Genomic DNA, 13,658 nt, shown 5'->3' with positions numbered 1-13,658 from the left:
TATATATATATTTATTAAATTTGGCAATAGCTCACTAATTGCATAAAGTTTTATTTATAACTTCAACAGAAAAAAAGAAATCGAAATTTAGATAGTGTTTTTTTTATCAGTCTAAAATTTGACCTGGTTATATTGAGGAAATCTAAAAAATAAAGATAAGGATTGACAGGATTTAGAATCTCTAAAACGGCGTCGTGTTCAGCAAACAACAAGAGTAAACAGAAACAAACGCGTTTTGCGTAGTTTGGATAAAAATCCTTTATAAATATAAAAGCATTAAGGAAAGGTTAGTTTGCGCAAAAGAATCTGCGAAAAAGAAGAGAGAAGAAGAATAGAATCATTATGCCCGCCTTATCTCACTACAGATCAGTATCATCTCTACCGTCGGTTGACCGATCTTTCGCTCTCATCCAACGACGCAGGATCCACGGGAGCTCCTCTTCCTTCCCGGAATCTTCTCCCTCCTCGGCTCTTCTTCCCCGCGCCGATCCTTTGAAGCGCACTGTATCTGGCGGATCTCTTGCTAAATGGATCTCCGGGATTACTGCTGGCTCCGGCTTAGGGTTTCTGTATTGGTCCTCCTCTGATTCTGACTCGACCTCTGGTTTGTTTGGTGGGAGTAGTTTATTCTCATTCGCTGATAGCTCATCGCCTTCTGTTTGTGGAGCTAAAGTCGGCGATCTGAAAGCGAGATCGTTTATTCCGAAATTGTCGTTGCCTGGTTACAGCTCTGGATTCATCTTTGGAGGTTCGGCGATCCTTGCTCTTTTTTTTTCTTATTTCATTGATTTTTGTTTCTTTTTTCTCTATCTCGATGAGCTAATCTATGTTGGATTTGAAAATAAACAGATGCGTATAGAAGGAAGATCTTCTTTAATTACGAGAAACGTTTGAGATTACAAAGCCCTCCTGAAAAGGTGCATTTGAAATTCTATTTTTCCTTCAGCTTTCTATTTTGATCTCTTTTGTTCTTAAATAAGATTGGAAAGTTTTACCATAGATGTTGATTGATTGTTCTCTGTGTCAGTATTGAATTCGTTTTGTTCTAAATTGTATTTAGGTGTTCGAGTACTTTGCATCGGTTCGGACAGAAAAAGGAGAATTACTAATGAAGCCGGCAGATTTGATGCGGGCAATAGTGCCGGTGTTTCCTCCATCAGAGTCTCATCTAGTAAGAGAAGGTTACCTGACTGGGGAAAGAAACCCTGGTGAACTTAGATGCTCTCCTTCCGAGTTCTTCATGCTGTTTGATGTTGATAACGATGGTCTTATATCCTTCAAAGAGTGAGTTACTGAAACCAAGTCATTACCTATTGTCTGTCCAGCTTTCTTTTTCTTTCTTTTTGAAGATTGAATTTTTACTTGGTATATTTTTGTATGGGGACAGGTATATATTCTTTGTGACATTACTCAGCATTCCTGAATCAAGCTTTGCCGTGGCTTTCAAAATGTTTGATACTGACAACAACGGGTGAGTAGTCGTTCAAATGTCTACATATTTGAATCCTGCTTTTGGTAACTATCATTTTTTCTGGTCCGTATTCCCATATTGTGATCCTCCAAACGGACGGGTTGTGGGAATCACTGGAGTCTCTTTTGAGTTTTCGCTGAGTCATGTAAATCTGGTCAGTGCTTCTATCCTTTGTAACTTATATTTCTTCGAGATGCTTCTGACGAAATATAATTTTAGGGAGGTTGACAAGGAAGAGTTTAAGACAGTGATGAGCCTGATGCGATCTCAGCATAGACAAGGCATAGGCCACAGAGATGGCCGTCGAACAGGATTACATATGACCGGCTCTGTCGAGGATGGAGGCTTGGTAGAATACTTCTTTGGAAAAGATGGCAGCGAAAAACTGAAACATGATAAATTCATTAAGTTTATGAAGGATCTAACGGAAGAGGTAAGTTACTCTTAACCCTTCAATTCATCTCCTTACTCATGTGACTACTAGATGCTCCGGCTGAAAGAGAATTATCTTATGTTGTATGTAGATGCTGAGACTGGAGTTTGCACATTATGACTATAAGCGAAGAGGAAGTATATCAGCCAAAGATTTTGCGTTGTCGATGGTGGCAGCGGCTGATGCAAACCATTTGAGTAAGCTGCTTGATCGAGTTGATGGTCTGAGCGAGCACCCGCATCTCAGGGACATACGTATCTCACTAAAGGAATTTAAACAGTTTGATGAGCTACGCAGTAAACTTGGACCATTTTCTCTAGCGCTTTTTGCTTATGGCAAAGCCAATGGTTTACTTACAATGAAGGACTTCAAACGAGCAGCTTCTCAGGTATGTGGAATAACACTGTCAGACAATGTGATAGAGATTGCGTTTCATGTGTTTGATTCGAATCGAGATGGGAGTTTGAGTGTGGATGAGTTTTTGCGGGTTCTGCATCGAAGAGAGAGGGATGTGGCACAGCCAATTGCAAAGGGTCTGTCACGGTACTTCTCAGATGGATGGAATGGTTCTAAGAACTGTTCCTAGTCGTGAAGACTCTTTTTCCTCTTTAGGGCTTACCGATGAAACTCAAAGACTGTTTTTTTGGGCTCTTGGGTTCATACGAGTGAGCCCAGAGATTGATGATTACTCCACGCTTGCATTGTAAGAAAGAAATCTGAATCGGTCTGTGTATATAGTTTGATGGATCTATGAACCTTTTTTTTCTCTGTTATCTAATGATAAATGGTAATTGCCTAACGAATCCATGTCAAGTTTCTTTTTCCTCACCTCGCCTTTCCTTTCGTTCTTCTCTTTCTTATTTTTTCCCGACGCTGCCGTTTAAGTTCTTCCTCTTCTTCTTGCTGTTCTGAATGCGTTCATCAAAGATCTTGTTCCTAGTGTTTCCACTTCTTTAAAACCTCAAACCCCTCCTGGACTTGTTCAAGTGACGATCTCTCCACCCACATCAACGATATTCCCAATGCCCTTTGATGTTTTACCTGACAGAACCTGATCGTTCTTGGACTTAAAGCCACTACCGGTGTAAACAACCTGTGTCTGCCCAGACGAAATTCAAAGTCTATGATAATCTCTATGCATCAAAGTGGATCTTCGTATAGGACTCCTATTGTCGAGTAAAATAAGCCTTTTAAGAGAGAGAGAGATGAATATGGTGATGATAGCTGGTCTATTGAGTTTTACGATTAGGTATGACATCGAAGAAATTAAAATAAAGTCTGAATCTCTTTCAAGCGACGCAGATATTCACACAACAATCACGAATAGAATATAAACTAATCCAACTGAACAACAAAGAATACAGAGCTATGGTATAGAACCAAACAAAACAAAGAACAACAAATAACCAATATTGAATCAATCTGAAGAGAAGAGGATTAGCCCTTCTAACCTTCTTCTCTTGACTGAATCTCAATCAGTCTCGGCCACCACATCAAAACCGCAGAGGCCAAGAGTATATATCCCCGTGGAAATCCCAAAAAGAATATTGCTTTGGAAAAATGACAAAACCATACCAATAGTGAGGAGAAAAAATGCACACCCCACCCCCAATAACAAACAAAGTGCCTGCAATAGTATATACAAATGATTAGCTTCCCAGCAAACGAGCCACAAACACCTAGACATATACAGAATTGTAAAGGATAAAATAACTTGATAGCGGCAAGAAATCTCTTAAAAGTTTTTACCATTATTTAAAGGCAATAAATCTAACTAAAACCCCCCTTATTCACGCTCCACAACATGAATGATTTGTCCATAGCATTCAACCAATGAAAAACTAACAACCCAGGACCTATGAATGAGTTACTACTTACCTAGTGATACACAAAATCTGATGGCAGCTGATATCTGTGTGTGTACATGAGAACAATATTTTGGTCAAGCAGGCCCTGAAAATACATTCTCTAAGATATCATGCAGTTTCGGGGATCGTCTTCGGAACATCGGTTCTAGCCGGAAAGATGGTACACCCATCTGCCATCTCTTGGCATCATACATCTCGTTCCATGCCTGTACTATTTCGTCAATCTTGAATCCCATACCTGCATTTGTTACAAGATTGTTATATCACACCTCATATCAGCACAGCAAAAAGAAAACTAACAGAGGGCCATTATTGGATTGTAACGTCTCTAGAGTTTGGTATTCATGCCAAAAATGGATTACCTTCAAGGGCACCCTCGCTTGAACAATGATTCTTTACCATCACAGCTATATCAGTTGCAGAAGCTCCAGCTAGTTCAAATTTCTCCACTGCAACCTCCAAACATTCATCCCATGTTGGTAATCCGAGCTTGTACTCCACAATAGACCGTTCATATAGCAACGAACCCCACAAGAGGTTAATCTGAGAACTCATATTAGCTGTCTGCTCCACAGTTTCTTCTTCTGAAGCTTCGCTAAACAATTCATCCAACTCCATCTTCCGCAACATGTTTTTATGTTTATCTAGCTTGGAGATTCCATTTAGACGACGTTCTTCCATCTCTTCCCAAATCTGCATACCCCTCTCCATACTATCTTCAGCTTTGTTATAGAGCTTCAGGACCTCCTGGGAGGCCTCACTTTCTAAGTCTACCTTGGTTTTGAGTGCATGATACCAGCAAAGCTTGGCCTGTTCAAACTGCTCTTGCCCAAGTGCTAGAAGAGCTTCGTAAAAATCAGGTTTAACCTTAATCGCTTCTTCGTATTTCTCAGCAGCTTTGTTGTACTCGTTCTGTGTCCACACAAATGCAGCCTCAACCGCTTCTATTATAGCTTCTCTCGAGGCATCCTCAGGAAAACAGACCTGCTTTCTTGCCTTGGACATGTGAACGTTACCCCAGTTAAACAAAGCTAGTGCACCCATTTCTTGGAACTTATCAGCAGCGATTTCAAAGAGTCCTTGCGCATCTTCACCAGTGACAGCATCCTCCATTGCTTCTGTATACAACTTCATCCCAAGGTCATGAAGGTCCAAGTACGAATCAGAATCAAACCCAACATGGTTCTTGAACAATTGCGCAAACTGGAAAATCCAGTTCTCAAAGCACGTAGATGCTTTGTCAGACTCCATGTATACTCCGACACTTCCATTGTCCGCAAGGCTGCTCAATCTCTTGGCAACCTTGTCAGTTGATTCAGTATTGCTCATGACGTCATAGGTTGGTTCTTGGTCGGGGTTAACCTCTGCTATATATAACCTAAGGGAGCCAAGTTTATCATGAGTAGAAGCAGCTAGTCTCAGCTCATCTGTCGTGGTAATGGTTACCAAATCACCTTCTGTATCCTTATATTTAATGAGGAAACTCCTAAGAGCAGGAAAGCGATCCCTGATTACATCTCTTACAAGTCTAACACTAGAATCCAGTGGCAACTGTGCCCACCTTATATCATCTCCGTGTACCAGCTTGACAGTCCTAGTAACTTTTGCCGCCTCTTCTTTTGTGTTTCCTCCGCCTTCAACAATCTCAGAGGCAATGACCTCTTTGTCCATGACAACAACCTTATCCTCCAGCTTCCTCTCTTCCCCTGCCTTATTACCACCATTTTTCTTTTTCTGTCCTTTATCACCCTTGAAACTTGTTTTCTTATATTCTCTATCGCCATTAATCTTCCCATCAATCTCGAACCTATCGTTCTTTTCCTCCTTCAGCTTATTTCTGCTCTCCGCTTGGTCTCCCTTGTCAACAACCTTTGGACTCTCAACCTTGCTCTTCAAAAGTTGCTCATCCTTTCCAGCGCTCTTCTTCTTCTTCCTCTTATTCCTCAACCTCTCCTTAACAATCTTCTTCAAACGAGCAGCGCCAACAGGCTGAACATTAACGAAGTTCTTCTCCATTTCATCCACATCAACACCTTTATCTACCAACACTTTCTTCACCCTATCAAAGATTTCGTTGGCAGAGACATTTTCGGGCTCCATATTCAAAACAATACGAGCATCCCTAAACGCGTAGTCCAACTTATTCAAAGCCTCGTAACACCGAGAACGCCTCAGCAAGGCCTTACTGTACCTAGGAGAAGCCTCCAATGCCAGATTACATTCGCTAATAGCATTGGGATACTCGCCTAATCCCATTTGCATATAACAAGAAGCCATGCTCGTTCTGAGATAAGCTACATCGATATGATCCTTAGGCAAGAGCTTCAAGGCCTTGTCGAAACTCAGCATCGCTCCTTCGTGGTCGCGTTTCTGGAAGAGCTTGTTGCCTTCTTCTTTGAGCTCAAGTGCTCTGCCGATGAAAATCTCCATATCTTCGTCAAAGGCCCTCGAAGTAGTAGAACGATGGTAAGTCTTCCCTGACTTGGCTCCGCCGCCGCCGGAAGCATCTTTGGGAGTCTCCGGATGTTTCTTCTTCGCCGTCGGCTTTCCCATTTAATCAGAGCATATACAATAAAAGTCTAATGAATTAAAATCGAAGTTCAAATGAGACGGAGCAGAGAGGAATGAAACAGAGGATTATATTATTCGAAATCTATTTGATTGACCGATCGTGAGAAGGGGAAGAAACGTTTCCGTACACTAAATGGTTTGGTGGAAATGCCAGAGTAGCACCACACGACTTTATCTCTCTCTAGGTGGAGTGAACCCTAATCCACTTTATATATAATATATATATATATATATATATATATATATTTAAAATATAAAAACACAGATTGATTGTTCAAATTAGCAAACAATAACACCGACCACGAAAAGTCATTTTGGTTTTGTTTTGCTGGAAAGATGGAATATTTATTTTTCCAGCTTTTTAATCAAATTAAAAGAGTTGAGCTTAGTTGTTGACCAAAAAAAAAAAAAAAAAAAAAGAGTTGAGCTTAGCTTGCTACATAAATTATTAGAGTTTTTTCCCCCACAAACAAAATAATTAAAGTTTTTGTCTTTCTACAATAGTGGTGATTACGATATGTAAAAATTCAACTGAAAAAGACATATTAATTGTTCTTTTTGGTTGACATCTGAAAAAAAACAAAAATCGAATTAAATCAAGCAAAACAAAAGGAAAAAATCATCTTTGTACGTAGTAACTTCAAAAAGTTTAGATTGTGTCAACTATTGTCCCTTATTGGTTAAAAAGCTGTAACTTTAGAGCAGGTGCCATTTACGTTTTACTTCTCGATTTGCATATGTTCAGCTTCACTGTTATATAAAAAAAAAGATTTACCGGCTAATGCACGATTTCGAACCAATGATGATGGGCTTATTTTAAGGCCTAACCTAAATTGCCGCTGGCCCAATACGGTTCTGAACATAAATTTTAAGGCCTAACCTAAATTTTCCCCACAACAACTAACCAGAAAGGGCCGCGTGTTTCCCGTCCGAAAACAAACGTTCAGTCTTAATTACGTTCGTAATTTGCATCAAATTCTATACAATATTTCTACTGATTTGAACTGATAGGGGATTATATATTTAGGTATCATGATGTTGCTTTGTTTATTTGGAATGTGCTCTGTTTTCATCTCATTGATCTCACATGGCTTTGGAATTATTTTTATCTTTATATATTTGTGCAGAGAGGTACTTTGCATGATAGGTTCTCTAGTGAACTTCACACAAACGCAAGGTTTTTGTGAATCATTGGTATCGGTCTCTTTTAGAAAGGTTTTTTTTTTGTTGGGGTCTCTTTTAGGTTCACAATCCCTTCTTCTACTCCATGCTTTGAAGAAAGACGCGAGTAGATGGCGGGAAGATGTTGAAGACAATGAAGAAGGCGAGGAAGCAAACAACGAAGATGATTAAATAAGTTAGTGAGGAATAACAAGAGGGTTGCAGAAGATGAAGTTGATGGATGCCAATAATGTACGTAGATGGTGCATTAAAAGTGTAAATATTGATGATAGTGTATATAATGGTGATCATGATGATGAATTGATGATAAATATCATAATGAAGGCGTAGATGAAAACACAATACTCATCCACCGACTAATAAAAAGGACATGATATCAAACATTATTCTTTGACGATGCTTAATCTATGTATGTGTAACGCAAGTTTCACAAAAAGAACCACAACTCAGTTTCTTGGACAAACAAGAAAACTTCGGTTTTACTTGAGACAAAAGAAACCATATCATCCTATCGAGTTTTATAAGTTTTTATTCTCATAATTCTTGCAACTTCGGTCGACGGAGGAACCGATGGGTCTGAAGATGTAAGGCTCGCCGGCGTAACTGAACTTAGCTGAGGCGCCAGCTGGCAAAGCCTCCCCTTTGATCATGAGACAGGTCCTTCCTTGTGGGAGCAGTAGCCATGGCTCGACACGCTTCACAGGAGCAAAACCTCCGCATGACAGAGTCACGTGCTTTTGAAGACAATTGCACGTGTTGATCACCGTCACTTCCCACTCCGGTTGTCCGGCGATTTCTCTCCCGGTTCTTACCGTTCCGATCTGGATCTTACTGAAATTGCAGTGGCACAGTCCTGTGGGTTATATAGTTTAATTAAGACACACTCCTTTCATCAGCCGCTCCAAAAATGTTTCATAAATAATCAAAAAATCGAAAAGTCAAACCTAGTCCTAACAGAATTAATTGAATTAGCTAGACATTGACAACAGATATTTTATATATATATGTACCGAAAAGTATGACAATTCTGGGATACAAACACAACGTTACGCTGTTAGAGATTCGGTTACATTACCTTGAGAAACCATAGAGAGAAGAAGAACAACAATATAATATCTAAGAGCAAGCGCCATTGTTATTATTGTTAAACGTATGTGTCTTTAAATTCGTGGAGATGAGAAATTATCAACCGGTCTAATTTATATTCATAATTGCATATTGCATATGTTTAAATCTTTCTTACTGCCTTAACTAATATACAGAGATACGATTCTTGATTTCACAAGAATATATAAACAAAATATACTACTTGACAAAAGAAGAAACAATGAATTCAAAGTGAATTTTGGAGAATTAAGGTATCAAATATAGTTGGTATTAGTCAAAATTTCATATTATTAATGAAAAAGATCATACTAATTTTTTTTGGTAAATATTAAATTACACATCTAAGAATAACATATTTTGTTCCTTAACGAAATCATTAAACTAAATTCAATCAAGATATTTACTTACACAAGATCCTAAAAGAAAAAAAAAATCTAATTTCACTAGCTCATTGTACATCTACCAACAGGTTTTGAAAGCATTCCGCACCACAAATATGAATTTGGACTTTTCTTACATATTAAACTTTAAACAAAACATTGAAATTTTGATGTGGCAATGGATCAAACCTTTGAGAAATGAGTGTTCAATCTCAAAGTTGACAAAATCTATGTGAGAAAAGTCTAAATCCTTTTGAATAAATATTTTACTTTCCAAGTCAAAGAATACACGTCTAATTATTGGGAAAAAAGAAGAAAGAAATGGAAAGTTGAAAACGGGTGGAAGAAAACATTTTAGGGGGAATTAATGAGAAATGTTCTGAACAATTTGATAATTTTGACTGGACGTTGGTTCGGGCACTGTTCACATCACCTACAGTCCATTCTTTGACGAAAGTGAAAGATGATAATAAAGACGCAAGTGAGGACTGAGGAATATTAAAGATAATGAAGAACAGAAGAAGGCGATCGAGTGCACAAACAAAGAATATGATCAAGAATTCAAGATGATGCAGAATATGAAGCGAAGTAACGTCGGGAGATGATGAGAGAGGCGTTGGTGTTGAGGAAGAAAGTGAAGATGAAGAGATTATTCCTCAGATGATCATATATATGCATAATCGTCTAACATCTAATTCTGTATGTAAAACTCAAGTTTCACACAAGAATTCATAAATCCAGTTTCTTGGACAATAAGAAACATCCTCGTCCTTGAGTAGCAAGAAATATATGATAACCACAAATGTTTTTTAATTAATAAGAATTCGTAACAGAGGGAAGAAGTCAGTTCTTGCAACGTGGGTCGACTGTGGAACCTACGGGTCTGAAGATGTAAGGCTGGCCGGCGTAAGCGAACTGAGCGGTTGCGCCAGCTGGCAGAGCTGCTCCTTTAATCAGAAGACACGTGTTTCCTTGTGGGCGAAGCAGCGATGGCTTGACAGGCTTCGCAGGAGCAAACCCTCCGCAAGACAGAGTCACGTGCTTCTGAAAACATTTGCACGTGTTGCTTACCGTCACTTTCCACTCTGGTTGTCCAGCGATTTCTCTCCCGGTTCTCACCGTTCCGATCTGGATCTTACCGAAAGTGCAATGGCACAGTCCTGTTGTGTAGGTTATTGTTTTATCATCCTTTCATTAGTTTTGTATCTTATGATTATAAAAATAAAAAACAAACGTCGATAATAATAATTGATTGCATATGGAAAATCTATAACGGTGTTTTCCGACAACAAGTCACTTTTTAGGATTTTAATTTTATTGAATCACTATGATATAGTATACTAGTATCCAAAGGAAAAAAAAAACGATCTGAAGACCAAATTAATATAAAACAAATGTAACTGAATGAAAATAAACGTAACTGAAAGATAAATAAATCGATCAAAGGATTAAAGTGAAAACCTCAGTTTTACTGAAAACATGTGATAATGCAAGATAAATTTGCTTTAAAAAAAAACAAAAACAAAAAAATGAATCTGAGCGGAGACCGTAAACGCTTCACAACGAACCAAGGTGAGATTCGATCTTAGTTCATATTATATATATGATCCAAAAATCTAGAGATCAAACTGATAAGTCCTAATTAGACACTCAAGATGATAAATAAAAGAAGGCATGGAACTACGTACGTACATACAAAAAGGTTGTTCGAGAGATTCGATCAAAATTACCTTGAGAGACCATAGAGAGAACCAAAAAAACAAGAAAACATTTACGGGCAAATGCCATTGTCAATTGTTATTGGATTGTTACTTGTGTGTTGAGAGAGAGAGAGAGAGAGAGAGAGAGAGAGAGAGATGAACCCAATTTATATTCATTGCATAGGTTTAAGTTTAATTGATCTGTTGCTGCCTTAAATTATTTAGAAACGAGTATTGGTTTCACAAAGAACCGAGAAACATATTTTCGACAAAAAAGGAAAATAGAAAGAAGAAAAGTAAAGAGAGAAAAAAAAGAAAAAGAAAATTAATAATTGTAAATTATATACTATAATCAAGTAAATAGTTTAAAGTTGTTAAAAATATATATAAATCATTAATTTGCCAGTGTCTTTACTTCATTATACTTAATATGAGACAAATAAAAGCAACTAATATATACTTTGCTAAGTTAATAGTATAGTCTAAATTTCAGTCCTAAATTAAAAGTTAAATGATAAATCCCAAATTAAAAAAAGTAAAAGTTTAAATATGAAATATTAAATCCCAACTCCAAAACATTAATTTTAAGTTTGAACACTCAATACATTAAACAAAAAGTAGTGTATTTATTATTTCTTTGGTTTAAACCGCTTTAAAGATTTATTTTCTTAATATATTTTTTTGGTAGGATTATTTTCTTAAGATTGGAAACCGACACATGGCATCGTTGAGTTAGGGCAATAATTCATCACTTTCACTTCCCACTCCGGTTTGCTCTTTACCACTTTTCCGGTCTTCGATTGTTTCATTCCCTAATAATCATTATTTTCCAAAGAAAATAAACAAATCCTTGTTTAATAATTAACAAATCCTTGTTTAGATCATTTATCATATTATTAATAAGATATATAATCCGCGCACGTGTTCACTATATATACCTTGGCTGACAAAGGCAAAGAAGAGGACTACTCGACGAGGCAAAGGAATTTGCAAGCGTTTGTTGCCATTAGTCTAAGAGTTTTTAGAAAATGTCTAGTAATTTGTCAAATATGAGAGTATCATATTGGGCGTTGACCAAAAAAAACAAAAAAGAGAGTATCATATTGGGAACACATAGGGAACCATGCATTGGGCCGTATAATATCATGAGATTATATATCTTATTGAAGGAGATATATCAGAGATTCAAAGGCAAATATGTTCATCTTCATGTTAGCCAAGGTATATATATAGTGAAAGACCTATTTTAAACTACTATCTCCAGTCTTGGAATTTGGTCAACATAATGTAAAACTAAACAAATAACAGAATAGATAAGCAATAGTATATAAAAAAGAGTATCTTTATTAATCCTTTTTTGCTATAATTGAATCTGTATTAATCCTTACATACTAACGATTAGGTAAATATCATCAGTTTCATGCGCTAAATTAAGGAAGAACAAAATTAAACAAACATGAAACCAAACCAAAACAAAGACGGGTAGAAGGAATTAAATATATTTTAAGGGCAAACGATAACGCCGTCGATGACCTTGAGGTCGAAGCTGGTGTCCCATACGTATCTGAAAACGAGGGGGACGTGCGGGAATATGAAATTACCGGCGTTGAGTAGACAGATGTCGCCGGATTTAGACAACGACCGGGTAGGCACGGGTGTGACCGACTCGAAACCGACACATAGCAATTTTGTGTACTGGAATTTGCACCTAATACAAGGGTTCGTCACTCTCACTTCCCACTCCGGTTTGTTCTGTACCATTCTCCCCGTCTTCGATTGTTTCACTGATAGGTCATGTAGATGACAATCTCCATACCCTTCCAAAGGAACCAAGAGAATAAATTGTTAATCAAACAAACAAAACATAATTAATAACGTACGTGTTGTCTTGGAGATATGTTATATATATAACTTTAAGCTTTAATCTAATATTTAGATCTGGTCTTATGGGATATAGAGACCATATATAGGGTTATATAGCGATTATGAATACTTCGCGAATGCGAATTTGTTACTAACACAATGACTAAATAAATATGCATGGGACAAAAATGAAAACTATAATGTAACTGTTGTATATAAAATATAATACCTTGGTTGATGAATGCAAAGACGAGAACAAGGCAAAGGAGTTTGCAAGCGTTTGATGCCATTCTCTGATCGATCTTTGGGTTTTAGTTTTTTTTTTTTTTTCTCAAAAGAATTTTGCAAAACGTAGTAACTAATGAGTATGGGTGTGCCTACTCAGATGTGTATTTGTGGTATTTATAGGGATAGTCATGATAATTTTCTTTCCTTACCAAGTCACAGCAAGTTCAGTAAAAAAAGAGAGAATCTGTTGACTTTCATTTACTTGTTGCAATTTGGTCACAACTTAAGCTAGGTATTATATATGTATAGGAAACCTAGGTATGGAGAATAATTAACGGGGTGTTATTAGTTAGTGATTTATAGAGAGTTTTAAAAGACTTCAAATGTTATGTTAAATCAGTTGTTATTCAATCAAAATTTTATTAAACTCTTTTAAAGTTTGGTGTTATTGGTTGCTGATTTTTAGAAACTCATTTAAAATCTTTACAAATATGGGGTTATTGGATTCAGAATTATATAAAGTCATTAAAGTTTTGAGTTATTCAAATAAAACAAAAGAATCTTTGATTGTTAATGAATTAAATTATTATGTTATTGGTTTATGATTTTAAACACATTTCTTTACAAATTAAAGTCATGGAAAGTATTATCAAAATAGAGAGATTGTTGGAAAGACTTTACAAGATTATAGAATTAAGTCAACAAGATTATTAAAAAACTCTCTAACAATCTTGTAGATGATTTCATTTACCTGCAATCTATGATTTTATTAAAGCCATCTGAATTTTTTATAAGTCACAAACCAATACAACCCCCTAATTTTTTTCAAGGTTTGTCCATTTACTAAATTAAGGT

At 36.9% G+C, this 13,658-nt stretch overlaps 5 protein-coding genes across 7 annotated transcripts; 1 reads left to right on the top strand and 4 right to left on the bottom strand.

Moving 5' to 3' along the window:
• Positions 1-291: 291 nt before the first annotated feature.
• Positions 292-2,709, top strand: LOC17878190 (calcium uptake protein, mitochondrial). Of its 2 annotated transcripts, XM_023779832.1 has the most exons (7): positions 292-748; positions 850-917; positions 1,061-1,284; positions 1,388-1,471; positions 1,691-1,904; positions 1,996-2,292; positions 2,406-2,709. In XM_023779832.1, the coding sequence occupies exons 1-7, from the start codon at positions 343-345 to the stop codon at positions 2,475-2,477; spliced, it is 1,365 nt and encodes a 454-aa protein (XP_023635600.1). In that variant the 5' UTR covers positions 292-342; the 3' UTR covers positions 2,478-2,709. The 2 variants fall into 2 exon arrangements, with proteins under 2 accessions (XP_023635600.1, XP_006283595.1); XM_006283533.2 differs by having other exon boundaries at positions 294-748; positions 1,996-2,709.
• A 447-nt stretch (positions 2,710-3,156) lies between these two features.
• On the bottom strand, positions 3,157-6,502 carry LOC17879059 (protein PHOX4). 2 transcript variants are annotated; one of them, XR_002833115.1, is made up of 3 exons: positions 4,135-6,502; positions 3,783-4,010; positions 3,157-3,531 (listed from the first exon to the last, which is right to left on the bottom strand). XR_002833115.1 is itself a non-coding variant. In XM_023779831.1 (2 exons), the coding sequence occupies exons 1-2, from the start codon at positions 6,323-6,325 to the stop codon at positions 3,847-3,849; spliced, it is 2,355 nt and encodes a 784-aa protein (XP_023635599.1). In that variant the 5' UTR covers positions 6,326-6,502; the 3' UTR covers positions 3,593-3,846. The 2 variants fall into 2 exon arrangements, 1 of the variants encoding a protein (XP_023635599.1); XM_023779831.1 differs by lacking the exon at positions 3,157-3,531 and having other exon boundaries at positions 3,593-4,010.
• A 1,541-nt stretch (positions 6,503-8,043) lies between these two features.
• On the bottom strand, positions 8,044-8,658 carry LOC17878815. The gene is made up of 2 exons (XM_006285771.1): positions 8,601-8,658; positions 8,044-8,378 (listed from the first exon to the last, which is right to left on the bottom strand). The coding sequence occupies exons 1-2, from the start codon at positions 8,656-8,658 to the stop codon at positions 8,044-8,046; spliced, it is 393 nt and encodes a 130-aa protein (XP_006285833.1).
• A 985-nt stretch (positions 8,659-9,643) lies between these two features.
• LOC17879235 lies at positions 9,644-10,858 on the bottom strand. The gene is made up of 2 exons (XM_006284925.2): positions 10,743-10,858; positions 9,644-10,172 (listed from the first exon to the last, which is right to left on the bottom strand). Exons 1-2 carry the CDS (start codon positions 10,798-10,800, stop codon positions 9,856-9,858), a joined length of 375 nt encoding a protein of 124 aa, XP_006284987.1. The 5' UTR covers positions 10,801-10,858; the 3' UTR covers positions 9,644-9,855.
• Positions 10,859-12,033: 1,175 nt separating this feature from the next.
• LOC17878029 lies at positions 12,034-12,882 on the bottom strand. Its single transcript, XM_006285214.2, has 2 exons — positions 12,805-12,882; positions 12,034-12,529 (listed from the first exon to the last, which is right to left on the bottom strand). The coding sequence occupies exons 1-2, from the start codon at positions 12,863-12,865 to the stop codon at positions 12,216-12,218; spliced, it is 375 nt and encodes a 124-aa protein (XP_006285276.1). The 5' UTR covers positions 12,866-12,882; the 3' UTR covers positions 12,034-12,215.
• Positions 12,883-13,658: the final 776 nt, after the last annotated feature.

Source organism: Capsella rubella, unplaced genomic scaffold, assembly GCF_000375325.1.
Source record: "Capsella rubella cultivar Monte Gargano unplaced genomic scaffold, Caprub1_0 scaffold_7, whole genome shotgun sequence".
In the NCBI taxonomy this organism is placed as follows: domain Eukaryota; kingdom Viridiplantae; phylum Streptophyta; class Magnoliopsida; order Brassicales; family Brassicaceae; genus Capsella; species Capsella rubella.
The sequence above is the reverse complement of the archived record's forward strand: the minus strand, read 5'-3'. Positions and strand labels throughout refer to the sequence as shown.

What these genes read in the sequence shown, in the direction of transcription:
- LOC17878190 (XM_006283533.2), top strand. Translation starts at nt 343, where the DNA reads ATGCCCGCCTTATCTCACTACAGATCAGTATCATCTCTACCGTCGGTT. An exon ending in TACAAAGCCCTCCTGAAAAG is followed by an intron (nt 918 to 1,060) that starts GTGCATTTGAAA and finishes AATTGTATTTAG; the next exon opens with GTGTTCGAGTACTTTGCATC. An exon ending in TTTGATACTGACAACAACGG is followed by an intron (nt 1,472 to 1,690) that starts GTGAGTAGTCGT and finishes ATATAATTTTAG; the next exon opens with GGAGGTTGACAAGGAAGAGT.
- LOC17879059 (XM_023779831.1), bottom strand. Translation starts at nt 6,325, where the DNA reads ATGGGAAAGCCGACGGCGAAGAAGAAACATCCGGAGACTCCCAAAGAT. An exon ending in AAGCGAGGGTGCCCTTGAAG is followed by an intron (nt 4,011 to 4,134) that starts GTAATCCATTTT and finishes TAACAAATGCAG; the next exon opens with GTATGGGATTCAAGATTGAC.
- LOC17878815 (XM_006285771.1), bottom strand. Translation starts at nt 8,658, where the DNA reads ATGGCGCTTGCTCTTAGATATTATATTGTTGTTCTTCTTCTCTCTATG. An exon ending in TCTCTCTATGGTTTCTCAAG is followed by an intron (nt 8,379 to 8,600) that starts GTAATGTAACCG and finishes TATAACCCACAG; the next exon opens with GACTGTGCCACTGCAATTTC.
- LOC17879235 (XM_006284925.2), bottom strand. Translation starts at nt 10,800, where the DNA reads ATGGCATTTGCCCGTAAATGTTTTCTTGTTTTTTTGGTTCTCTCTATG. An exon ending in TCTCTCTATGGTCTCTCAAG is followed by an intron (nt 10,173 to 10,742) that starts GTAATTTTGATC and finishes CCTACACAACAG; the next exon opens with GACTGTGCCATTGCACTTTC.
- LOC17878029 (XM_006285214.2), bottom strand. Translation starts at nt 12,865, where the DNA reads ATGGCATCAAACGCTTGCAAACTCCTTTGCCTTGTTCTCGTCTTTGCA. An exon ending in CTTTGCATTCATCAACCAAG is followed by an intron (nt 12,530 to 12,804) that starts GTATTATATTTT and finishes TTCCTTTGGAAG; the next exon opens with GGTATGGAGATTGTCATCTA.